This window comes from Salvelinus namaycush, chromosome 20, assembly GCF_016432855.1.
Source record: "Salvelinus namaycush isolate Seneca chromosome 20, SaNama_1.0, whole genome shotgun sequence".
Taxonomy (NCBI): Eukaryota; Metazoa; Chordata; class Actinopteri; order Salmoniformes; family Salmonidae; genus Salvelinus; species Salvelinus namaycush.
Window position 1 is genome coordinate 46701076 of NC_052326.1, and position 26791 is coordinate 46727866.

The 26791-nt window shown below is 40.9% G+C and overlaps 1 protein-coding gene across 1 annotated transcript; it reads right to left on the minus strand.

Moving 5' to 3' along the window:
- Nucleotides 1–1605: 1605 nt before the first annotated feature.
- On the minus strand, nt 1606–26791 carry LOC120065430 (serine incorporator 3-like). The gene is made up of 12 exons (XM_039016434.1): nt 26500–26791; nt 23484–23828; nt 22139–23319; nt 15878–16039; nt 12990–13183; nt 10671–10750; nt 10283–10420; nt 7043–7212; nt 4616–4706; nt 4039–4240; nt 2891–3127; nt 1606–2317 (listed from the first exon to the last, which is right to left on the minus strand). Exons 3-12 carry the CDS (start codon nt 22175–22177, stop codon nt 2179–2181), a joined length of 1452 nt encoding a protein of 483 aa, XP_038872362.1. The 5' UTR covers nt 22178–23319; nt 23484–23828; nt 26500–26791; the 3' UTR covers nt 1606–2178.

Here is a 26791-nt window from a genome sequence, read left to right on the forward strand (position 1 = left end):
GATAGCTACACTTTCATGTTGCTCTCAATTCAAAGATTCATAATACACAATTTACAGATATAGTACGTAAGGCATTGGAAGGGGGATGGCAGCTTAATCCACTATTAAATCATGTTAGGATAAACCTATGCAAACTCAATTACTACTGAACAGCGTTGGCTATAACTAAATAAGCGTCTAATACGGAACTGAGGATATAAGTGGAAGCAAAACAATTACTGAACATCATGTCACCTAATCTCATACTAAGCGACTTAAATATAACAGTAAAGGGAATTGTCGTGACTTGACTTTAACATTAATCGGAAGACTTATTTATCTAATCTAATTTATCTAACTATGTTTAATTATTACCCGAGGTCTTTACCTATCACATCTATAAACAGTCAACTTATTAATCATAACCTCGTATCATATCATTCTGAACAGTCACAACCTCCTAGTCTGCTAAACCTGAGCCTTACTTATGAATGCATGACTTGTCACTGTGCAAAGTTTATGTAAAACAATGATCTCTAATGGCTCCTAAAAATCAAATCCCTCTCTTAACAAAAATACTTTCATAATTTTTCATATTACATGCACAACGCATAGGATGGACACGTCATATATGCAGTGGGTATACTTTCCAAGTTACAGTATTTCCTTTATAACAATTTTAATGACATCACAAAATAAAAAAGTGAACATTCCCCAAGTTATATGATTTTTGAACGTGTTAAGAGTTTCCTCTGGAAAAGTCTCTTGAAAAAAAAAGGCACATTCCTTTGGTAAATGGAGAGGGACCTGAATCTTCTCTCCTTGATTAACAACAGGTCATGAGTTGTTAACCCACCCTAGTTCTTTCCTTACCACTCACAGCGGGTGAGAGGGGGTCTGATTTAAGTTATTCATTGCAAACCTGATCTGACCTATTTGGATTCTTGTGGAGAGTCATGACAGAATCAATGCTTTGAAACAAATAATTCAACTCATATGAAGCAATTAATCTGACATAGTCGATATATATGTAATTAGAAGTGCTAAATATACAGCACCAGTCGGTTGGAACCAAAAATCTAAAATTTGGACTCATCAGACCAAAGGACAGATTTCCACCCGTCAAATGTCGATTGCTCATGTTTCTTGGACCAAGCAAGTCTCTTCTTATTATTACTGTCCTTTAGTAGTGGTTTCTTTGCAGCAATTCAACCATGAAGGCCTGATTCACGCAGTCTCCTCTGAACACTTGATGTTGATTTGTGTCTGTTACTTGAACTCTGTGAATAATTTATTTGGGCTGCAATCTTAGGTGCAGTTAATTGCCCATTTCTGAGGCTGGTAACTCCAATGAACTTGTCCTCTGCAGCAGAGGTAACTCTGGGTCTTCCTTCCCTGTGGCGGTCCCCATGAGAGCCAGTGTCATCATAGTGCTTGATAGTTTTTTCGACTGCAAAGTTCTTGACATTTTTGGATTGACTGACCTTTATGTCTTAAAGTAATGATGGACTGTCATTTCTCTTTGCTCATTTCAGCTGTTCTTGCCAAAATATGGACTTGGTCTTTTACCAAATATGGCTATCTTCTGTATACCACCCCTACCATGTCACAACACAACGCTTTCGACACCTTGTAGAGTCCATACCCCAACAAATTGAGGCTGTTCTGAGTCCAAAAGGGGGGATCCAACTCAGTATTAGGAAGGTGTTCCTAATGTTTGGTATACTCCGTTTATATTTACTCAAGAGATAAAGGATCTTACATTCTTATATTTGGTTTGTAATGCCAGTCAGTCAAAGATGAATTCACATTTAGAGAATGTACAACAAAATAAAAAAATGTAATGTTCCTTTGACATAAAGGTCAACCATCAATACATGATTTGGTCCCTAATTGCACAAAATGGACTAAAAAACACATGTGTAAACCTTCAAATGTACCAACAAGGTTAGCGATTTAACACCAGGTTCATATGTGAATATATGTCTTCTAATGCATCTAAAAGGCTAACTAAAGAGATTTGTTATGCGAAACCATCAACATCTAATACACAAAACAAAACAGTTCATTTTGACAGGAAATCATTTGAAATGTAGGCAATGTGGTCAATGTCTATGTAAAACGCACAGTTTTCTTTTACTAAATCAGGAATGACAATAAGGAAAGTGAAAAGAAAATACTGCGTTGGTGGAACCGTTTTCAGCTAAAGTCCCGGTTGGTGAGTATCATTGGGGCGACCAGGGTCCAGGTATAGAGGGTAAGGCACACCCAACTGGAGGAGATCTTCACCCAAACCGCCGGCCACTTGCTGGTCATGGCATTGTAGTCTGCATCAGGACTGTATGGGGAAAAAATAAGATTTGTATATATAGTCATATCTGAACAATTGTTACGATGTGAATCTGTAAGATAAATATCCATGGTAAAAGTATTGCGTTGCAGCGTTGCTTTGTGGTCACTTTCATTTTAGAGAGATGGAGCTGTCTCCATTGAAATATAAAATGTTGAACTATAAAAGAACACAATGTGTAATTAATGTTATTTTCTCTTTAGTGTCAAAACATTGTGGTTCCTCCCTATTTTTGACGTACACAATGGGATCACAAAAGAGGAGTTCAACTTCACCTCAAAATGTGCATGACCAAGCTTGACAACATGGCCGTGTCTGAAAATGTCACTAGCTGTCAAATCCTTGCTCCCTCTGTTCTTATTTTCTCAATTACCTTCAAAGCTCATTGGAGGAGGTTCTCAGAGTGAGGAACCTTGGATCCTCTCCAAGGTGTACCAAGAACAAATCCTCAAAGGGAATTAAGGAAACAAGGACGGAGGAAGCAAAGACTTGACAGCTAGTAACGTTTTCAGACACAGCACTTCACGACGTTGGTCATCTGTGTAGTTTGGCCATACTGACCTGTACCAGTTGGTGAGAGTCATCATGATGTAGAGCGAAGCCAGGAAGAGCATGAAGTGGAAGAAGAAATAGCTGTACTGGACCGTGTCCCTCTCGTTATCCTCCACACGCCTTGGACCCTTGCTCCCCGTCCCTCCCTCCTCGTCCGGGGTGCCTGCTTTACTCTCTTCCAGGATCACTGTGTCGTTAGAGGCCATGGTTAACTTGTTCACCTGGCTGGTGTTGGACGAGCGGATGCTGCAAGGAAGTACACATTTATAGGCATTATAATAAGCACTATAATTTCATTAGCAATTATAACATAACATGTAAAGCATTTATAATGATGGGTTCTGACTTTAAAACTTGAAATATGAAATATCCTTATTCATGTTACTGAGGGAGAGAGGGGAATACAGAGAGTTAACATTCTGTCAGAACATGTTATTGTTAGATATTAGGTATCCTATGGAGAGGAGAAGGGCCATAGTCTGGTTTCAGTTGTTGGGTTGTAATTTGAAATACTTGCTACACCAGAAGTTAATGGTAATCTGTAGGAGGAATGTATATGGTGGGGTCAATGGAGGTTGGATATGAGCCAGGGGCTTGGAATGTTACTGAGTAAATGAAAAGGCAATCACATGGTTGCGGTCACTGATAAGGGTGGATAGCTCTGGATTAGTGAGGAATGGGGGCCGAGGTCAGGTCAGGTCACATGAAGGAACAGTTTATTACCCATATCACTTAACTTCCTGCCTAGCAACAGAGATGTATTGGCTGTCTCACCATACGAGGAAGGTTTAAATACCAGTTCTTGAGTAAATGTGTTTTTGTCTGTTCAGCTGTCTGACCCATTGGGGGAATAAACTTGGTTTGAGCTTTTCCTAGTTGTCTGTTTTACTCTGTTTATTTAGAATCTAACAATAAGCATGGGTAAGCATTTATAAGTATTTCAAATTATTGTAATGCTTTAATAAAATATAACCAAAGTGGATTGCATTAGCGCTTTTCAGAGTGCTCAAACTGCAAACTGAAATTCTAATTATGTGAACGAGGGAGTCACCACATCCACTAATACTGTGAGGCACCAACAAATGTACATTTCTTCTATTCCCCAAACCACAATGTGCTGTAGCTGTACCCAAGTCTGCCTTGCTGACCAATCACACCTGGAGTAGAGGATGCAGAGGATGAAGATGGCCAATCCCACAATGCTCTGGGCGTCCCACCACTGCAGATAGGGGGAGGAGAGGATGGGCTCTTCGGTGCCAATGATCACCACAGTCGTCTGGTTCTCGATCTCCAGTGGGGCCAGCGTGGGCACCAGTGTCTGCTGGAAGATGCTCAGCAGGCTGGGGTTACATGTACGGTCTAAAGAGGGCCCGGGGGGTGGTTGCCCCACAGGGAAAAAAATGTAAGACTGAGATTACATTTTTCTCCCTTTCATTTTTATATATATATTTTAATTAATTAGTTGTAAAGCATAATCATATCATTAATCCATGGGAGGGGGTGGTGATTTTTCAGTTTGACTCGAGCTGAACAGGTGAATTTACAATTTGCTCGGGCAATGTAGAGTTTAAGCAAGTACGTGTTTGTAATTGAGAATTTATTTGATAGTACCCAGTAATTAGTCATATAGAGAAGCATTTAAACTATTGGTTAATTAAGTATGAATTAATAATGAACAATATATGAACAGGTAAAGGGTGCTGTTGGGGTAGCAGCTATAACAGTGTCTCTTACCAGGCTCGTTGGTCATGGCCGACCAGGTCAGATACATGGTGTACATAGTCATGAAGGAGGACTGGAGTAGACCGGATTGGGGCTGGAATTTCTAAAAATAATTCAACAAAACAACTGTGATTTACAAACGGATTCCAAAAACATGTTTTTTTTCTTCCATTTAAAAAAAAAATTATGATCTATATCAGGGTTTCCCAAACTCGGTCCTGGGGCAAGTTTTGGTTTTTGCCCTTGCACCACACAGCGGATTCAAATAATCAATTCTTGATGATTATTTGAACCAGCTGTATAGTGCTAGGGACCCCTGGGAGGCCCCAGGACCGCGTTTGGGAAACTCTTCTCTATATTATTATCACTGCATTGTTGGGAAAGCGCTCTCGAGAAAAAAATTCACAGTACTGTTTTACACCTGTTGTATGCTGTGCATGGGGCAAATAAACGTTGAAACTTGAACATGATGACATTGTCTATTTATGGAAAAATCCCATTGATTAAGTCTTTGGTCCTATCACAGTTTACTTACTTACTAATGGCACTGCCTACTCCAGACTAAATGTTTTTTAAATCATATGAGCAAAAAAAATATTTCATTTTATTTGGAATGCTAAGCCAGACAAAATTAAACATGCCTACTTATATAATGAATATGAGTTTGGGGGGGGGCTAAAATTATTAAATATAAAATCTTTAAACCTCTCACTAAAAGCTTCACTCATACATACGTTATACTGTACTTAAATGCAAAATGGTTCTCCAGTAGATTATTAAGAAATGTTCATCCTTTGTTAGAAAATTGCCTTTTTGTCTTTATACAGATTACAATTATACAGATTACAATACAAAAAGGAGTGGGAGGCCCCGGTGCACAACTGAGCAAGAGGACAACGACATTAGAGTGTCTAGTTTGAGAAACAGACGCCTCACAAGTCCTCAACTGGCAGCTTCATTAAATAGTACCCACAAAACACCAGTCTCAATGTCAACAGTGAAGAGGCGACTCTGGGATGCTGGCCTTCTAGGCAGAGTAGCAAAGAAAAAGCCATATCTCAGACTGGCCAAAAAAAGAAAAGATTAAGATGGGCAAAAGAACACAGACACTGGACAGAGGAACTCTACCTAGAAGGCCAACATCCCGGAGTCGCCTCTTCACTGTTGACGTTGAGACTGGTGTTTTGCAGGTACTATTTAATGAAGCTGCCAATTGAGGACTTGTGAGGCGTCTGTTTCTCAAACTAGACACTCTAATGTCGTTGTCCTCTTGCTAAGTTGTGCACCGGGGCCTCCCACTCCTCATTCTATTCTGGTTAGAGCCAGTTTGCGCTGTTCTGTGAAGGGAGTAGAACACAGCGTTGTACCAGACCTTCAGTTTCTTGGCAATTTCTCTCATGGAACAGCCTTCATTTCTCAGAACAAGAACAGACTGACGAGTTTCAGAAGAAAGTTATTTGTGTCTGGCCATTTTGAGCCTGTAATCGAACCCACAAATGCTGATGCTTCAGATACTCAACTAGTCTAAAGAAGGCCAGTTTTATTACTTCTTTAATCAGGACAACAGTTTTCAGCTGTGCTAACATAATTGCAAAAGGGTTTTCTAATGATCAATTAGCCTTTTAAAATGATAAACACAACATGCCATCGGAACACAGGAGTTGATGGTTGCTGATAATGGGCCTCTGTACACCTATGTAGATATTCCATTAAAAATCTGCCGTTTCCAGCTACAATAGTCATTTACAACATTAACAATGTCTACACTATATTTCTGATCAATTTGATGTTATTTTAATGGACAAAAAAAATAGCTTTTCTTTCAAAACCAAAGACATTTCTAAGTGACCACAAACATTTGAACAATAGTGTACATGTAAAATGTGTATGTAAAATGTATGTAAATGTAGCAGAAAAGCTGTAAAAAACTAAAATATATTTGTCCTCCGAAGGGGGGTGGATATATATATATATATATATATAATAAATAAATAAAAAACATGATGAAAGTGACATCTGAGTAGGCATCAGGTTTCTCCAGGTAGGAACGGGAGGATGGATTAAAAATCTTTCAAGTAATAAATATACAAAAGTCACCAGCCGCCAACCACTGGTAGACATGCGTTATAATTAGGGCCCGAATTTGTTCTTAACCACAAGTCTTTTAAGATGTAATTCAATCCTTATCCTCGAGGTGTCACTGCAGGCAGTTTATCTCAGCAGTCACCAGATAATCAACACACAGATGGGTCACACTCATATAATTAAAGTTAAATATCAAAAGCATATCATAAACATTTAGCAGATCTAGGTTCAGCTTACGCTCCCCAAATGCTAACCTTAACCACTACAGGGGCAAATGCTAAAAACTGACCCACAAATGAAATGATGAATATGAACGTTAAATGAGCGTTTAATGAACACCGATCGAGGGCTTACCTGTACTCTGGGCAGTATGGACACGACAGAGGCTACAGCACAGAGAATCATGTTGAAACTGATGAAGAATTTGTTGAGCAGACAGCCCTTTGACTGAGTGTAGAACAGGTACATCAGGACAACGGCGATAAAGGACATGATGTAGTTGAGTCCAGTTACAGCGAGCAAGGCTGGACAGAAGAGGATAGAGAGAATCAGATTCTAGTTGCATTGTTTTTATAAAGCGGGACAGATTCTGTCGTAGAGCATTATATAGTGTCAGCACTATTGACACCTGACCTTATGTTACAGTTCACCATGTATTTACCTGCTTGAGTTGATATCACATACTTTACTAAAAAGTACCAAGTGAATACTTGCTAAAACAGGACTTGAGTTTGAGTTTATTTACATTTTTACAGGGACAGTGCACATGAATCAACGTTTCAGTAAAAGTGTGGGTTTTTAGCAGCGGCTAATTTCCAACCGCAGTCCCTGGGCAGGTTATTAAAAACTAATACAATAACAATACAGACAAACAATGAGCAGTGAGCACATGCAGAGCAACATAGGACAAGCAACACGTAGCACGCAGACAGAGAAACATAGACCAAGCAACACGTAGCATGCAGACAGAGAAACATAGACCAAGCAACAAGTAGCATGCAGACAGAGAAACATATACCAAGCAACACGTAGCATGCAGACAGAGAAACATATACAAAGCAACACGTAGCATGCAGACAGAGAAACATATACCAAGCAACACGTTGCATGCAGACAGAGAAACACAAGACAAGCAACACGTAGCATGCAGACAGAGAAACATAAGACAAGCAACAAGTAGCATGCTGACAGAGAAACATATACCAAGCAACACGTAGCATGCAGACAGAGAAACATAGACCAAGCAACATGTAGCATGCAGACAGAGAAACATAGACCAAGCAACACGTAGCACGCAGACAGAGAAACATAGACCAAGCAACAAGTAGCATGCAGACAGAGAAACATAGACCAAGCAACACGTAGCACGCAGACAGAGAAACATAAGACAAGCAACAAGTAGCACACAGACAGAGAAACATATACCAAGCAACAAGTAGCACGCAGACAGAGAAACATAGACCAAGCAACAAGTAGCACGCAGACAGAGAAACATAGACCAAGCAACAAGTAGCATGCAGACAGAGAAACATAGACCAAGCAACACGTAGCATGCAGACAGAGAAACATAGACCAAGCAACATGTAGCATGCAGACAGAGAAACATAAGACAAGCAACACGTAGCATGCAGACAGAGAAACATAGACCAAGCAACACGTAGCATGCAGACAGAGAAACATAGACCAAGCAACACGTAGCATGCAGACAGAGAAACATAGACCAAGCAACACGTAGCATGCAGACAGAGAAACATAGACCAAGCAACACGTAGCATGCAGACAGAGAAACATAGACCAAGCAACACGTAGCATGCAGACAGAGAAACATAGACCAAGCAACATGTAGCATGCAGACAGAGAAACATAAGACAAGCAACACGTAGCATGCAGACAGAGAAACAATAACCAAGCAACACGTAGCATACAGACAGAGAAACATACCAAAGCAACACGTAGCATGCAGACAGAGAAACATAGACCAAGCAACACGTAGCATGCAGACAGAGAAACATAGACCAAGCAACATGTAGCATGCAGACAGAGAAACATAAGACAAGCAACAAGTAGCATGCAGTCAGAGAAACATAGACCAAGCAACACGTAGCATGCAGACAGAGAAACATAGACCAAGCAACACGTAGCACGCAGACAGAGAAACATAGACCAAGCAACAAGTAGCATGTAGTCAGAGAAACATAGACCAAGCAACACGTAGCATGCAGACAGAGAAACATAGACCAAGCAACACGTAGCACGCAGACAGAGAAACATAAGACAAGCAACAAGTAGCATGCAGACAGAGAAACATAGACCAAGCAACACGTAGCACGCAGACAGAGTAACATAAGACAATCAACAAGTAGCACACAGACAGAGAAACAGAAGACAAGCAACACGTAGCACGCACGCAGAGCAACATATGACAAGCAACACGTAGCACACAGACAGAGAAACATAGACCAAGCAACAAGTAGCATGCAGACAGAGAAACATAGACCAAGCAACACATAGCATGCAGACAGAGAAACAGAAGACAAGCAACACGTAGCACGCACGCAGAGCAACATATGACAAGCAACACGTAGCATGCAGACAGAGAAACATAGACCAAGCAATAAGTAGCACGCAGACAGATAAACATACGTCAAGCAACACGTAGCATGCAGACAGAGAAACATAGGACAAGCAACAAGCATGCAGACAGAGAAATAGCACAAAAAAGCAACAAGGAGAATGATGGAGTGCTGCATCAGATGACCTGGCCTCCACAATAACCCATCCTCAACCCAATTGAGATGGTTTGAGATGAGTTGGACCGTAGAGTGAAGGAAAAGCAGCCACCAAGTGCTCAGCATATGTGGGAACTTCTTCAAGACAGTTGGAAAAGCAAAGCTGTCATCAAGGCAAAGGGTGGCTACTTTGAATAATCTATTTGTTTAACACTTTGTTGGTTACTAAATGATTCCATATGTGTTATTTCATAGTTTTGACATCTTCACTATTATTCCACAATGTAGAAAATAGTAAATAATTAAGAAAAACCCTTGAATGAGTAGGTGTGTCCAAACCTTTGACTGGTACTGTATATCACTGTATCATCTGCATACATTTGAACTTCAGACCCAGTACAGACAGAAGGCAAATCATTAATGTATAAAATTACAAGGAGGGGCGCCAGTATTAACTCTTGGGGCATGCCCACATCCTAGCTGAGAGTGGGCGACGGCTTATTGCTCACTCTGACACACTTAGTTCTGCCTTCAAGGTATGATTTCATCCATCTCAAGGCATTGGGGGAAAAGTAAAATTTAGACTGTTTTGTGAGGAGAACCCTATGGTTGACAGTATCAAAAGCTTTCCTTAGGCCTAGAAATACAGCCCCAACAACTTCAAATAAAACGTCACATCAGCATCTCTAATCAGCAAAATAATTTTGCCAATCATAAACACTTGTGTGTTGATGTTCTTTTATTCTGCCCTTTATTTTCTCCTTCATTGTATTATTTGACTGCTAACTGTGTTGCGATTGTAAGTGCATTTAAAATAAAGTTGGATTTGATTTGACTTCCTTAGCAGAGGGTCAGGCAGACTCACCAGCATACCAGCCCCTGGAGTTCCCGCTCTCCATGTTATCCACCCAGGACTCATTCCAGGAGTGGGCAAAATCCACCAGCAGGACCAGCTGGATCAGGATGAAGCAGAATGCCCCACAGATACCCACCACGAACCACACTGCACACACACAAAGAGACCATCATCGTACCACAAATATCCACAAGCACTGCTAAGTATAAAGTTACTAGTATATTACAATTACTAATTAAATTATTAATTGCGTGTATCAACAATGAATTGTCTTAATAATACAATAAATTGTAATATCAACAATTAAAAGTGTATCACTCATGTTTATGCGGATTGTGCATGGTAATAATAGACAAATATTATGACAAATTCTTTATTTAAATTGGGTCAATCTTACGGTGAGTGAAAGGCCCCTCAGGGATATAAAAGGCACCGACTGTCACTGCAACCATGGTGGCAATCTTAAAGAACCAAAACCTGCATGGGGGAAGGAAGTCATTCGTCAACTGAATCCCTTTTGATAATGTTTTGATAGACTTCATGAATCATTATAAAAAGTATGGAAAATAACTATGAAATAAAAAAAATAATAGTATGATCTTTCAATAATGCCACTCTTGATGTGGTGTACAGATAAAATACAAAATAATATATATTGACAGTATCAGCATTTTTCAAAACGCACATATTACATGGTTATTTTGTTGCATGGGTATACATGGGTATACCTAGTAAATATACATGAATAGGCTTATGATGTACATGTCTGACAACCTGTTATTGCTTTGTCATTATGCGGTATTGTGTGTAGATTGATGAGGGGGAAAACATATTTAATACATTTTAGAACAAGGCTATAACTAGAGATGCACCAATATTATTTTGGGCCGATACCGATATCCAATATTATTTTGGGCCGATACCGATATCCAATATTATTTTGGGCCGATACCGATATCCAATATTATTTTGGGCCGATACCGATATCCAATATTATTTTGGGCCAATATCCAATATTATTTTGGGCCGATACCGATATCCAATATTATTTTGGGCCGATACCGATATCCAATATTATTTTGGGCCGATACCGATATCCAATATTTTCCTTGCCGAAAAAACAATATCGTTACCGATAACCGATATTTACAATTTTAGCGGCCTTTTAAGCATTCTTAAGGCACTGCATCTCAGTGCAAGAGGCGTCACAACAGTTCCTGGTTCGAATCCAGGCTGTATCACATCCGGTCGTGATTGGGAGTCCCATAGGGCAGTGCACAATTGGCCAGCATCGTCCGAGTTTGGCCAGGGTAGGCCGTCATTGTAAATAAGAAATTGTTCTTAACTGACACGGTGGCGACACAGTAAAGAGGCTCAGAGGTAACGCCACCGAATCGCTTGTTCAAAGCCTCGAGTACTTATGTAAGTACTCAACCAGACGGTCTGTGTGGGCAGTCTTGTTGAGCAGGCGTTTCAATGCCATGACAGAGGGTATCACATCTGCTGCAGACACAGTTGATTAGCTTGTTTCTCCAGTCAGTTGTTCGAATGGAGCTAGGAGTGTTCATGTTTCCAAGTTTCAAACATGTGCTCAAATGCCACTGAAATGGCAGCAGCGGTATGAGAAAGAGCACATTCTTGAGCATGCAATACGGCTCTCCTCAGTACAAAATCCTCGTCGACCCACTGTGCTGTCAGACTCAGCATGCTCATGGGGCTGACATCGCTGGTCCAAATGTCAGTCGTGAAGCTAATAGCAGTGACGCCCATAGCAAGTAGCTCATTGATGTGAGTGTCAACAATACTGTGTAACTCCGGTAGGGCAACATCTGAAAAATAGTGAGTAACGGGGCTCGACCAGTCGGTGAAAGCCAACATCATCCACGACAGAGGACGGTTGATTGTCAAGGGCAATGAATTATATTTTCTTGGCGTTAATGGGTTTCGCCTTTGAGTTGTCTCGCTGAAATGTTTTTACTCATTCAAATGACTGCTTGACTTGAACCTGTTTAGTTGTTGGAAGTGTGCGCTTAGTATTTTTCTGCTTTTGTTCTGTGTAGCGCTGTATTTTTCATGGCGTCATTACGTCATCTACCTATGTTATATAGGTATGCACGTCAGCTTTGACATCGGTTTTGCATATCGGCGTTAATAAACTAGACATCGGGCTGATGCAGATGTTGTCATTTTTTGCTAATATCGTCCGATTCCGAAATGCTCACCAATATATCGTGCATCCCTAGCTATAACGTAACAAAATGTGAAAAAAGGGAAGGGGTCTGAATACTTTCCAAATGCACTGTATATGAAAAGGCTTGTGATGTATTGCTGTTACTAAAAAGTGCAGTTATTCTCCTCTGTTTCAGAGAGGCACGGTGGCCTAAAGCACGTTAGCTCAGTGACCTGTTGTGTAAGAGATTATTTTATTAATATTGCCAATGGTTGTTGTGACAGTGCCTGTAGCAGTGTGATAGTCATACTGTATGACAGAAAATAGTACAAACAAGGGTGTCTTACCAGTACCTCATTATGACATTAGTTAAGTTACAAGCAGTGTACATGTTATTTTTAGTTAATAATAATAATAAAGGCTATTCACCTTAATACTGACTTTTAAGTCAAAGTTGGCGTAGTAATAAATATGATTACATCTAGGCCTTTACTTTTTTATTTTTTCATGTCTTTTTTTTAGGGGGTGCATGTGATGGGTGGTTACCCGTTGTGGATGGCAGAGCGTGGGTCTCGGCTGTTCTTGACGTTGATCATAATCAGAGCGAACACCAGGAAACACATGCTCATGCCGAAGCACACCCGGTACACGGCTTTATAGCCCACAAAGATCTCACAGTTCATGTTGGCATGGATTCCTGGGATAGAAGAGCCTGCTCCGTCTTCACAGAACCCAGGAATCTACAGGCACAGATAGACATTCTCACAAACCATTCAGGCCAGTCTAATCTACTGTACAGAGTAGACAGCATTCCTATAGTCTAGCTGTGCGATTCTGTATTCAATAACCCTACATTTTCACTTTGGTCAACAACAAGTTGGCTACTATCATGAGAGACTGCTGTGGTTCCTGAGTTAATTAAGAAATTAAAACATCCCGTCATGCTTAGGGTCATGTATAAAAAATGCTGGGCAGCCCATTATTTTGGCTACCATGACTAGAAGAAGAGATATCAGTGGCTTTGAAAGAGGGAGCATAGGGGGTTTAAAGGGTTTGTGTGTCTCAGTCACCAGATCTCAACCCAATTGAACACTTATGGGAGATACTGAAGAGGCGCCTGAGACAGCGTTTTCCACCACCATCAACAAAACACCAAATGATGTAATTTCTTGTGGAAGAATGGTGTCGCATCCCTCCAACAGAGTTCCAGACACTTGTAGAATCTATGCCAAGGCGCACTGAAGCTGTTCTGGCGGCTCAACGCCCTTAAAACACTATGTTGGTGTTTCCGTTATTTTGTCAGTTACCTGTATATGTCAATGTTTAAATTTAGAATGACAGTATACACAGAGTTGCAATGTTAATGCAGCCTCAATATGCAGTAAGTTGTATCTCTGTAGGCCCCTACTGTTCTATATTTTGTGTGACTTAACTCTTCCCACTGATAGCCTCCCCAGGTATTCAAGCATTATTAAAGCAACCATTCACCATGTACACAAACATCTACTATGACACATCATGGGTCATCATCTCATGCACACACACACTGGGTGTTTCTCAATATGCATACTAGCGCGCTCCGAGCAAGCAATCTGGAGCACGGGAGTGTCGGAGCATGAGTCCAAATCAAAGTACGCAAAACGGAGCACGGAGGGCACTTCTCGGATGCGTACTCCGCTGTACACATTTCGAAGCATGCATTGACACCTGTTGTATTCGGCGCATGTGACAAATCAAATTTGATTTGAACGAACAGTAATATGACGCAACCAATAACAAAAAAACAACACAACACTTGTTGACATTAATTAATTACCTGAGCTGAAGTGAGAGAAAATAAACTGATTTTCGGAATGAAATGTTGCCCAATCAAATCTAATGTTACCTGACTACAATATTGTATCTTGAAAACATTAATAAATACATGCTGTGTTAATTTTGGCATGTTTACCTGCTTACAATACCCACTGTAGTGTGCGTAGATTGCAAGCCCATAGTAAGTCAACAGGGCCAACTGGCTAACTACTACCAAATATTGTTTTTATAACTAACCCATTGCTCTATCTGTGCTACTACTGTTAGCTAGCTAGCCACATATAATTGACATCTACCTTGCATAACATTAGTTTGTAATTTTTGCCTGTTAAACTATCTGGTTAGATAGATTATTACGATTCACATATAGCTAGCTGATAGTTATGAAGTAAATGTTAGCTTTGTGTATATCTTGTTTCGTCTCTATTGTCATTGTCCTGGCTAGAAGATGGTTCAGTGAATGGGGAGGTGCAGTGTGTGTGAGGTAATACCTTAGGGGGAGTGTGAGTGCTTCTCAAATGTAATGTATTATGCGTTCTCCACACTCACCCTCACAAGAACGGACTCAAGAGAATGTCCTCGGAGCATGAGAGTGTGGAGTATTTATTTATTTGTTTCACCTTTATTTAACCAGGTAAGCTGGTTGAGAACAAGTTCTCATTTACAACTGCGACCTGGCCAAGATAAAGCAAAGCAGTGCGTAAGAAACAACACAGAGTTACACATGGAATAAACAAGCGTACAGTCAATAATACAATAGAAAAAAAGAAAGTCTATATACAGTGTGTGCAAATGGCGTGAGGAGGTAAGGCGATAAATAGGCCATAGTAGCGAAGTAATTACAATTTAGCAGATTAACACTGGAATGATTGATGAGCAGATGATGATGTGCAAGTAGTGATACTGGTGTGCAAAAGAGCAGAAAAGTAAATAAAAACAATATGGGGATGAGGTAGGTAGATTGGGTGGGCTATTTACAGATGGACTATGTACAGCTGCAGCGATCGTTTAGCTGCTCAGATAGCTGATGTTTAAAGTTAGTGAGGGAAATGTAAGTTTCCTTGATTATTTGTGTGAGATTGAGGGCATCTATCTTAGATTGTAGGACTGCTGGGGTGTTAAGCATATCCCAGTTTAGGTTACCTAACAGAACGAACTCTGAAGATCGATGGGGGGCAATCAATTCACATATGGTGTCCAGGGCACAGCTGGGAGCTGAGGGGGGGTCTATAACAGGCGGCAACAGTGAGAGACGTATTTCTGGAGAGATTCATTTTTTAAATTAGAAGCTCGAACTGTTTGGGCGTAGACCTGGAAAGTATGACAGAACTTTGAAGCTATCTCTGCAGGAGATTGTAACTCCTCCCCCTTTGGCAGTTCTATCTTGATGGAAAATGTTGTAGTTGGGTATGGAAATCTCCGAATTTTTGGTGGACTTCCTAAGCCAGGATTCAGACACGGCAAGGACATCAGGGTTAGCGGAGTGTGCTAAAGCAGTGAGTAAAACAAACTTAGGGAGGAGGCTTCTGATGTTAACATGCATGAAACCAAGGCTTTTTCGATTACAAAGTATGGTAGTATGTATATTGAAAAAACACATTGATTGGCACGCCTCGTACCTTTTTTAGCTGCTCGTCCACTCCCGGGGACAGCATGATGCAGGCTATAATGGTCCCTAGCAACAGGATGAAGGCGTAGATGACTCGCGTCACCGTGGAGTTCTTGCTCTGGGGACAGCATCTGCACAGCAAGCATGTCGCACTGCTACATAGACATGGCACCTAGAGGGAAAGAGATAGGGAAAAACCATTGCCAACGTTCCCAAAACATATTAGGCCAGTTAGGGACAAGCCAGTCGATGCAGACTAACCTTAGTATTGGCACTTGCAGCAATGTGGTAGTAGACAGGAACCAAATTCAAACGCAATCAAAACAACCCAATCAATCTTTTTTTTTTTTTTCTTTTGGGATTTATTTCAAATTGCCCTGGGTGCTAGTCTGAGAAATGTGCTTTATCTTCTCTGAGAGGTCTAAAATCTGAGGACAAACTTGTCAACTCCCTCAAATGCTAATATATATATTGTAATGAAACAGGCAGGGAGCAGGTCTCGAACCCTCGACCTCCTAGCCCGAGGTCCGGCGCGCTATCGACTGTGCCGCAAAAGCATGCTCAAGCGGCAGAGTCGATTTCCGCGCTTATAAACCCAGGGTCGTTACACTACTCCCTCCTTTCAAAGAGCGCGTCCTCGCGCTAGCTTGCGACTTTACGTCTTACAGGAACGCGCTCACCGGCCAAGCACACGCACTGTCGTGGATGCGAGGTCCGATCACTTCTGACACCAATGTAATGAAACAAGCAGGGAGCAGGTCTCGAACCCTCGACCTCCTAGCCCGAGGTCCGGCGCGCTATCGACTGTGCCGCAAAAGCATGCTCGAGCGGCAGAGTCGATTTCCGCGCTTATAAACCCAGGGTCGTTACAATATATATATTTTTTTTAATTGGCGGTGTTGGTTGTGTGGTGGTTGTGGTAGTTGTGGTGTTGGTTTTATGGGTAGTATAGCATATTGGCCTTGGCCAACACTTATTACCTGGGCCTGAGACAAAGAACGACGGTATAACTTATCACTGAGCTGTGCCCAAAAGAGGACCAACGCTCTTTTGTCCTCTTGTTGTTACAATATGATATTTTGCTCGAGGCCCTAGGCTATATGACAAAAACACTGTATGAGATGACTATTGCTCCACATACAGTTGAAGTCAGACGTTTACATACACTTAGGTTGGAGTCATTGAAACTCGTTTTTCAACCACGCCACACATTTCTTGTTAACAAACTATCGTTTTGGCAAGTCGGTTAGGACATCTGCTTAGTGTATGACACAAGTCATTTTTCCAACAATTGTTTACAGACAGATTATGTCACTTATAATTCACTGTATCACAATTCCAGTGGGCCAGAAGTTTACATACACTAAGTTGACTGTGCCTTTATTGGAGGTGTACCTGTGGATGTATTTCAAGGCCTACCTTCAAACTCAGTTTCAGATATGACAGGTGCCTGCGCCTCCTGGTGATTCTGACCTGTTGCTTAGGCGACATCCTCCTGATCAGTGGTGTAAACTACTTAAGTCATTTTTTTGGTATCTGTACTTGACTTTACAATTTATATATATATATTTTTTATTATATATATTTTTTAAATTTTTATCCCATTTTCTCCCCAATTTTCGTGGTATCCAATCGCTAGTAATTACTATCTTGTCTCATCGCTACAACTCCCGTACGGGCTCGGGAGAGACGAAGGTCGAAAGCCATGCGTCCTCCGAAGCACAACCCAACCAAGCCGCACTGCTTCTTAACACAGCGCGCCTCCAACCCGGAAGCCAGCCGCACCAATGTGTCGGAGGAAACACCGTGTACCTGGCCCCCTTGGTTAGCGCACACTGCGCCCGGCCCACCACAGGAGTCGCTGGAGCGCGATGAGACAAGGATATCCCTACCGGCCAAACCCTCCCTAACCCGGACGACGCTATGCCAATTGTGCATCGCCCCACGGACCTCCCGGTCACGGCCGGCTGCGACAGAGCCTGGGCGCGAACCCAGAGACTCTGGTGGCGCAGTTAGCACTGCGATGCAGTGCCCTAGACCACTGCGCCACCCGGGAGGCCCTACAATTTATATTTTTGACAACTTTTACTCCACTACATTCCTAAAGAAAATAATGTACTTTTTACTCCATACATTTTCCCTGACGCCCAAAAGTACATTTTGAATGTTGAGCAGGACAGGAAAATAGCCCAATTTAGCACTTATCAAGAGAACGTCCCTGGTCTATGGGGGGGGTGATATGTGCCAGAATTAAGCCTACGCAACCATACTCCCATGTGGCTGTCGCCTACCATTGAATGTCTGTCTGACAGTGTTAATGAAAGTCATAAGTTGCATAGTTTATATGAATTAAATATCAACCATAAATGTTAGAAACTTACCGTTTTTCCCGTGCAAGCCGACATTCCGAAGTAGCCACCTTGAGCTATAATGTAGCCTGCGGCTTGTGCATTTCCTGTTATCGCAAATGGTCTAGATTATGTCATAAATAGATTATGTCAAATCTATAGGTAAACTGTCTTTCCCTCAATACCTCATGGTATGGTATATTATCTTATCTCGTTGTATACAGATCTAAATGTTATTAGCCAATCACAGACTGTGTTGTTACCAGTTCCAAGTAGCCTACATCAGACAACCAGAGTTGTGTCCGTGGCTTTCAGTCGAATAGAGGAGTTCATAGGCTTTTCCAGAGGGTCCGTGCTATTTGGAATCCTTGGAATGTCCCTACCTCAATCAAGAATAAATGTAAAATGGTTAAGTTTAGTGTTAGTTAAGGGTTATAGTTTAGAGTTCAGGGTAGGGACGTCCCAAGGAAATCTAAAATATTGCCAGATTGGTATTCACAACTGTTTCACAAGGTGTTCATTATTTTAAATGGTAAAGAATCCCTTGATGGTATTTGTTAGTTCAAAATGATTCATTGTTGTATCCTAGGACATATAATAGATATATATTATACCACAAGGGAGTACTTATGAGCTATGATTTTTAAAATACCATAATATAGGACTACTGAAATAACATTATTTCAGTGTAGATAAGGGAAGGCCTGTTTAAAATGAAAATATGACAGCCAGACAAGCCAGTGTATGAATCAAATGAATTAGCATATGCATGTAGTGGAAATTAACTGACTTTGTGATCTATAAGGAAAGTAACATTAATGTGTGGGGGGGCATCGAAATTATATAATTGTTTACCTCCCGATGCCTGTTTATTCATAAAAAGCATAAGATGGTAAATAACAATAATCACAATGGTTAGCCTATGCAAATTAATAGGAAAACAAAAGCTTATTAAAAGGACTCCTTTTATCCTAATTGGTAACAAATATAACATGAGGAAAAGTCAGGATCCTAGTCAGGCTATTGTTTGTCAAATCCAGATTAAATATAGGTCTTAATGTGTATCAAATCTGTAGGCGACAGTGGGCTAAATGAATGACAAACAGCTGAAATGTTCAGGCTTCATCATGATGTTATCAAAACAGGCTGGGGTGTTTTCAGTTCCGTTTAGGCTAAGGTTATGCTTAAGAACACAACTGCACTGAAATGAATAGCCTGATTCAATGCGATTCTCCTGAATAAAAAAAGTGTTTATCTGTTAAGCTGTTTGGTCTATGTATAGACCCATACCGATTATATATTTTTGGTCTTTCGCGGTAGGCTTAGCCTACCACTAATATTCTAAATTGCAAGCATTTAATCAACCACATATTCCTGTGATGTTGAGGCTGTGCAAGACCTTCGATAGACTAGTAGACTATGCGGAAGAAATCGTGGAGTTAATCATTGTTATAGCCTAGATAACTTTACATAATCTGGACCGTTGTTTTCTTCTAAGGCTAAGCAAATGTAACCGATGTGAAATGGCTAGCTAGTTAGCGGGATGCGCGCTAATAGAGTTTCAATCTGTGACGTCACTCGCTCTGAGACCTTGAAGTAGTTGTTCCCCTTGCTCTGCAAGGGCCGCGGATTTTGTGGAGCGATGGGTAACGATGTTTCGTGGGAGGCAGTTGTTGATGTGCGCAGAGGGTCCCTGGTTTGAGGCGAGGGGAGGGACGGAAGCTATACTGTTACATTGATGCTGTTGACCCGGATCACTGGTTGCTGCGGAAAAGGAGGTCAAAAGGGGGGTGAGTGTAACCGATGTGAAATGGCTAGCTAGTTAGCAGGGTGCGCGCTAATAGCGTTTCAATCGCTCTGAGACCTTGAAGTAGTTGTTAACCTTGCTCTGCCACGGCCGCAGCTTTTGTGGAGCGATGGGTAACAATGCTTCGTGGGAGGCAGTTGTTGATGTGTGCTGAGGGTCCCTGGTTCGAGCCCAGGTAGGGGCGAGGAGAGGGACGGAAGCTATACTGTTACACAAACAAGGGGTAGCATATGCTTTTTGACCATTTCTATAACAAGGGTTAGGCCTATATCCTCACATACCCCCTCAATTCAACCCTGGTTTTAACCATAAGACATCTCCACATAAATGTATAGCCTAAGCATTTCATGATGACAGTGATTATGTCTGTTAAACTGGGAACTCCGGAGAAAAACGAGGTCAAATCATGACATCAGTGATTTTCAGGTCAGAGAAAGAAAGAAGCCAGAGTTTCTGAATTTGAATTGCGAGTTGGATGACCGTTCAAAACTATTTTTTATCAGTCTAAGCTCCCAGTTGTCTTGAACGCACTGAAGTCGGAAGTCAGAGATTGCAGAGTTCCGAGTTGTTTTGAATGTGCCACTAGAGACCTAGGCTACCTCCAACAAAGAAGCCCTAGTGTCTGTATTGATCCGAGAAATAAGAATATTTATACAGTAATGGTGGCTGGCTGCAATATCAACTAGCCTAATAATTTTTGTATTGAGGTGATATGCCTATTTTAGCTAAATCGACAAATTAAATTGGTTAAATTACTCTAGCAATGAAAAATATTTTTTACAAAATAATTTACATGTAGACGTTTGTAAGGTGTTCATGGTGAGATCTTTAATGATAAACTAGACAGACAAACACATGACGTGTAACACAAGTAGAGGCGTCACGTGACATGAACGTGCCGTGAACGTGTCGGCAATTTGACGCCTTACATGGAACCCAAACCGGCTGCGCGCGTGCGCCATTGTGCAAAAATGTATTTTGTCCCCCTACACCAAACGCGATCACGACACGCAGGTTAAAATATCAAAACAAACTCTGAACCAATTACATTAACTTGGGGTCAGGTCAAAAAGCCTTAAATATTTATGGCAATTTAGCTAGTTAGCTTGCACTTGCTAGCTAATTTGTCCTATTTAGCTAGCTTGCTGTTGCTAGCTAATTTGTCCTGGGATATAAACATTAGGTTGTTATTTTACCTGAAATGCACAAGGTCCTCTACTCCGACAATTCATCCACACATAAAACGGTCAACCAAATCGTTTCTAGTCATCTCTCCTCCTTCCAGGCTTTTTCATCTTTGAATTTATATGGTGATTGGCATCTAAACTTTCATAGTATTACCACGACAACCGGCAACACAATTCATCTTTCAATCACCCACGTGGGTACCTGCTTCTATTAACCAATGAGGAGATGGGAGAGGCAGGACTTGCAGCGTATCTGCGTCAGAAATAGGAATTACTTCTATTTTAGCCCTTGGCAACGCAGACGCTCACGAGTAGTGTGGGTGCAATAATTGAATAACAGATTCCTACATTTATTTTGCAAATTCCGCGCACGTGATGTGAGCGGTGTAGTCTGGGTATTAAAAAAATACTTGTCTCCATTGACAGTCCATGTTAATTCATGGCGGTATTTTACAGCACAAGGAAGACGTTAGGTGGCTTGGTGAGAGGCATCAGTAGCTTCACGAGGCTTAATTCTGCCCCCCCCCCCCATACCGGTCATCCTACTGCCTCTGATCTGGCGGACTCACTAAACAAACATTATTTGTTTGTGAATTATGTCTGTGTGTGCCGTCTGGTTTGCTTATTAATAAAGAATTTGAAATGACTTTTACTTTTGATACTTAAATATATTTAAAACCAAATAATTTTTTACTTTTACTCAAGTAACGTTAGTATTTTACTGGGCGACGTTCAATTTTTCCTGTTAAGAGTATTTTGACGTTTACTCAAGTATGATAATTGGGTACTTTTTCCACCACTAATCCTGACAACCTTGTATGAGCTCACCTCAGCTGCACTTGCCTGGGATACTCAGCCATTCTTTCATACATGTCAACCTGGTTCTTGTTCACAAATATGGTCGTGATGATATACGAGAAGCACCTTACCCAGCTTGCGACAGAAAAGGCCCCAAAGACAGCTCCCATAATGTTCTGATTTCGGCACAATATTGCACTCAATCTCTTTAGTGGTTTTCTTCCTGGAACGGTACACGTTACTTTTCTGTCCTTCCAGTTTGGACTCTCAGTGTAGATACAATTTGAGTACCAACTTTTGACAATACTAAATATTTTAACTAAATTATTTTGTTGTAGTGCTGTACAAGCGATTGCTAGCCTACGTCCTCAACTCTGCGCAATCTTCTGTGATTTCCTTCCGTTGAACGTTGTTTCCCAATGCGTCACACAGGATGATGTCATTACTTTCAGATAAGTAGAGTCGATACAATGTTGCTGCTACGGTCCAATCGTTTTCATCTCTTAATGCTGTCATTGGTCTAAAATCAAATGTTTGAATTCCAACCTCAACATACAGTATAAACTACAGTTTACAGTTTATTTGGTAAACTACACACATAAAAATCTGTCATAAATAAAACAAAAACATTATGAACATATTCCTTTGAGTAAAAGTCAGATTCAATTTACATTTTGATAAAAAATAAAACTTGGCATTCAACTTCCCATGAGAAAAACAAAAACAATATATACATATTATGTTGTCATCTTCAGGAAACAAGTTATATAGGTGAACACAGAATGTACCTTGGTAACACTATATTTGAACTGTACGTCATAACAGTGTCATATTATGGTCATAAACATGACATAACAAATGTCAAAAGATGTAAAGGCATCTTATGTCACTGAATGTCAAGTGACAAGTCAGTGTCATTTTTCATGTATTGTAAACAGTTAAAGGTGTAATGACATGTTGACATAGTTCATGTAACTTATTATGAAGCTGTCATGACGTACAGTGTTACTCATTTATCGGTCATGACGTAAAATGCTGTTCAGATATCCATTGGAATGGCATAACCTCCAATAAATAAGGTAGCTATATCGATCCAGTACGAGTAGGTAGATGATGTTCAAGAGAAACTCTCGCACCCCCCTGTAGCAATATACTGTATCGTACATCCATGACACCCCATACCGTAGCAGAATCAAGAGTGATGCCTCTGTAATATGGCTGGACAACTCAGTCTCCTGTCCAACAGCTCCCTGGTGTGACCACATTCACAACAACACCTTTGACCAGCCGAGGCCCCATACTCCTTCAAAACCTAATAAAAGAGAGAAGTCATTAACAAAACAGATATTTCTCATCCTAGCAAAAAGGCCACCTTTACAGAAAGAAAGGTAATTTTCGGTAACCATTGCAGTGGTCACTCAGAGTAATGCAGCTCATGGTCAGGATTTGGAACAGAGGACCATTCACAGTGCTCACCTCCCTTGCATCCCTGTCTTGCATCTCCATACTCTTCTTCTGTAATTTCACTGCCCACGGCGAGAGGCTGGAAGAAGACTGCTCAAACTTGACTCTGCTGTTGGCGCTCTTGGCACTGCCAACTCTGTTGGCCCCATTGCGGGTGGCGAGAGCAGCCGGGGCAGACCGGGACCCTCTAATGGACAGAGGGACGATGGAAGTGGAGACTGAGGTGGAGGGGAGCGTTTGAGGCCTTGTAGCGCCCCTCTGGCTTAGCCTCTTGTTCATGACGAAGGCAAAGGTCCTCTGCTCCTCGTTCAGCTGACGCATGCAGGTAAGCTGCTGCTGCTCCAGCCTCTTCAGAGTCTGGACAGAGGGGAAACGAGGAGAGAAAGTGACAGCAAGGGAGGAAGTCACTAAATGGCCATGTTGGAAAGGACAAAAGTAGCGGTGTCATTTGATCTGTTGAGCAAGTGCATGAGATATTTGTTCTTTATCTTGTCAGTTCAGTTCAGATTCAAACCTATAATCTTCTGTTCTCTATCCATGGAATTAGTCCACTGCGCCACCAGGATGGAGCTAACATGCCATGTTTTTTAACTCATACAAAGCTGTTAATTTTTGTATTTTCAAACAGACCACATATCAAAGGAAACAAGAACTCATTAAGATCGGGTGTGGCCAATTAGTGGGCGAGACCAACACACCTTAATGAACTTAACAAAATAGAGGATAGAGGGAGTTTTGTTGATGCTGAGAACGGAATGTTAAATAACATTCTTAGAATGTTCTCTGAACGTTAAAGTTCTCGTGTTTTTTTATGAAAAGTTTTCTTAACGTTCTCTGAACTATTTGAGAACATTCCCAATATCGAACCAGTTGGAGAACGTTCATAGAATATGACCAAAATTGAAATGAAATGTAACCATGTTTGAACTTTTATGAAACATTCTGGTAGCCCTTTACACTCGTAACCGTGTACGGGTTGAACATGGCCAATTTGGGCACTGATAAACGCCTGAATTGGAACGCAATTACTGTACAGTAACATGCTATACATGACATTAGAACTCTGGCTCTGTGCTTCACAGCGCTGTATGGGTTTTGACTGACAGCAGTTATGAACTTGAGCACCTCTCGCAACAAGAAGTTTCCCCCATCCCTCACGCTAATTGGGCCACTTTTGTGTTGTCTGAGTGAGGGAAATGCTTATTGAAGAAGACTATGTATTTTGAAAGATGAAACGCACTTCACATTTCCATATCATAAAACTCTTGCCATAAGCAGTGTCAACGTTTATGATCCCTATGTTTGATGTACAAGATGATATGGCGTCATACCCTGGTTTGTTTTGAACAGTCGTGTTGGCAATAGAACAACCTATCAACTGATGCCCATATTGCCATACACGTTTTTGTGTAAACAACAACAGTAATTGTGTGATTGCTGGGATGCAGGACTGTGTTCGAGACAAAATAATGAAAAGTGTGCTTGCTCTAGTTCCTCAACAGCACAGCTGGGAGAGCTAAATGAATGAATGAAACTAAGATTGAACTCTTTGGCCTGAATGCCAAGCGTCACGTCTGGAGGAAACCTGGTACCATCCCTACGGTGAAGCATGGTGGTGGCAGAATCATGCTTTGGGGATGTTTTTCAACGGCAGGGACTGGGAGACTAGTCAGGATCGAGGGAAAGATGAACGGAGCAAAGTTGAGAGAGATCCTTGATGAAAACCTGCTCCAGAGCGCCCAGGACCTCAGACTGGACAACGACCCTAAGCACACAGCCAAGACAACAAGGGAGTGGCTTCGGGACAAGTCTCTGAATGTTCTTGAGTGGCCCAGCCAGAGCCCAGACTTGAACCCGATCGAACATCTCTGGAGAGACCTGAAAATAGCTCTGCAGCAACGGTCCCCATCCAACCTGACAGAGCTTGAGAGGATCTGCAGAGAAGAATGGGAGAAAGTCCCCAAATACAGGTGTGCCAAGCTTGTAGCGTCATACCAAAGAAGACTCCAGGCTGTAATCGCTGTCAACAGTGCTTCAACAAAGTACTGAGTAAAGGGTCTGAATACTTATGTAAATGTGATATTTCCATTTTTTATTTTTAATACATTTGCTAATTTAAAAAAAAGAGTTATTGCTTTATAAATCTACACATACCCCATAATGACAAAGCAAAAACATGTTTTATTTTTTTATTTAGCAACTGGAAATATCACATTTAAGGACTGTAATGTAACAAAATATGGAAAAAGTCAAGGGGTCTGAATACTTTCCGAATACACTGCAGTTGGAGATTCTAATTTGAGTCATAAAAGTGCATTGAAATGACTTAGGAACTGTGCACACTTTGGAGAGGTATTAGTCCTCTCACTCAAACCCTTGCCTACCCCACATTTTCCAGGAATATTCTTATCATGCTACTGAATGTATCCAGAGTATTTTCAGATTTCACTATCAACAAATGTAGCAAAAAGTAAAATAAATGTAAACTGCATATAAAATCAACAGTGTAATGTTTGGATTTTGTTTTGTGTCAGGTGAACTGTTGTGTCCTCACCTTTGGTCTAATAATTTCCCCATTATCTCCAAACTGTTCCCTTTCAATTGCTAACATTGTTATCCAAAAGCTTTTCATATTTATTCTGTAAGAAACATTTAAATTTAGCCCTATCCATATTGGCTAATTCCCACGAGTGTAAAGGGTTAAGCTGAAAATGAATAAGTCACCATCTAGTCTCACTGCCTAGACAATTATTTACACAGTTAACAGAGCAGTAACTGGAATTATTAAAAGTCACGTGATGCTTCTAACTTTCAATGAAAAGTGAATATGCGCTTACAGGAACATGAATAGGCTATTTATTTAAAAAACCTTGTAAAATAGACAAGCCCAGTAAAAGATAGCATACAATTGTATGCTATACATTTATAAAGTTAAACATAAGTCTAAATATGTGGTTTATATTCAAACAAGCGAATCGGAAGGAAAATTTGAAAATACAAAATAACACAGTAAAAAGCAGAACGTTACCTTCATAAGTTGCTTCTGTTCCTTTATGAAATTATTGTTCACAGTTTGAGAAGCGGTCATTAAATCTGAGGCACAGAGCGAATAAATTGGATCGCTTCTGTAAAGACATGCCAGCGAGAAGGATGGATTGGCATCCATTTCGTATCTAAGAACTATCAACGACAGGAATCAACTGTACTTTTCAACTTCAAATAGCCTATTCTCCCAGTTGATATGAAGGCTACAAGTGCATGCGACTATAAGCATGCAGTCTGTTGGTTCCCGCATTCGATCGTAGGCTATTGCCCCATCA

What these genes read in the sequence shown, in the direction of transcription:
- LOC120065430 (XM_039016434.1), bottom strand. Translation starts at nt 22,177, where the DNA reads ATGGGAGCTGTCTTTGGGGCCTTTTCTGTCGCAAGCTGG. An exon ending in CTCCAGGGGCTGGTATGCTG is followed by an intron (nt 7,213 to 10,282) that starts GTGAGTCTGCCT and finishes TCTTCTGTCCAG; the next exon opens with CCTTGCTCGCTGTAACTGGA. An exon ending in CTCTGCATCCTCTACTCCAG is followed by an intron (nt 3,128 to 4,038) that starts GTGTGATTGGTC and finishes ACTTCCTTGCAG; the next exon opens with CATCCGCTCGTCCAACACCA.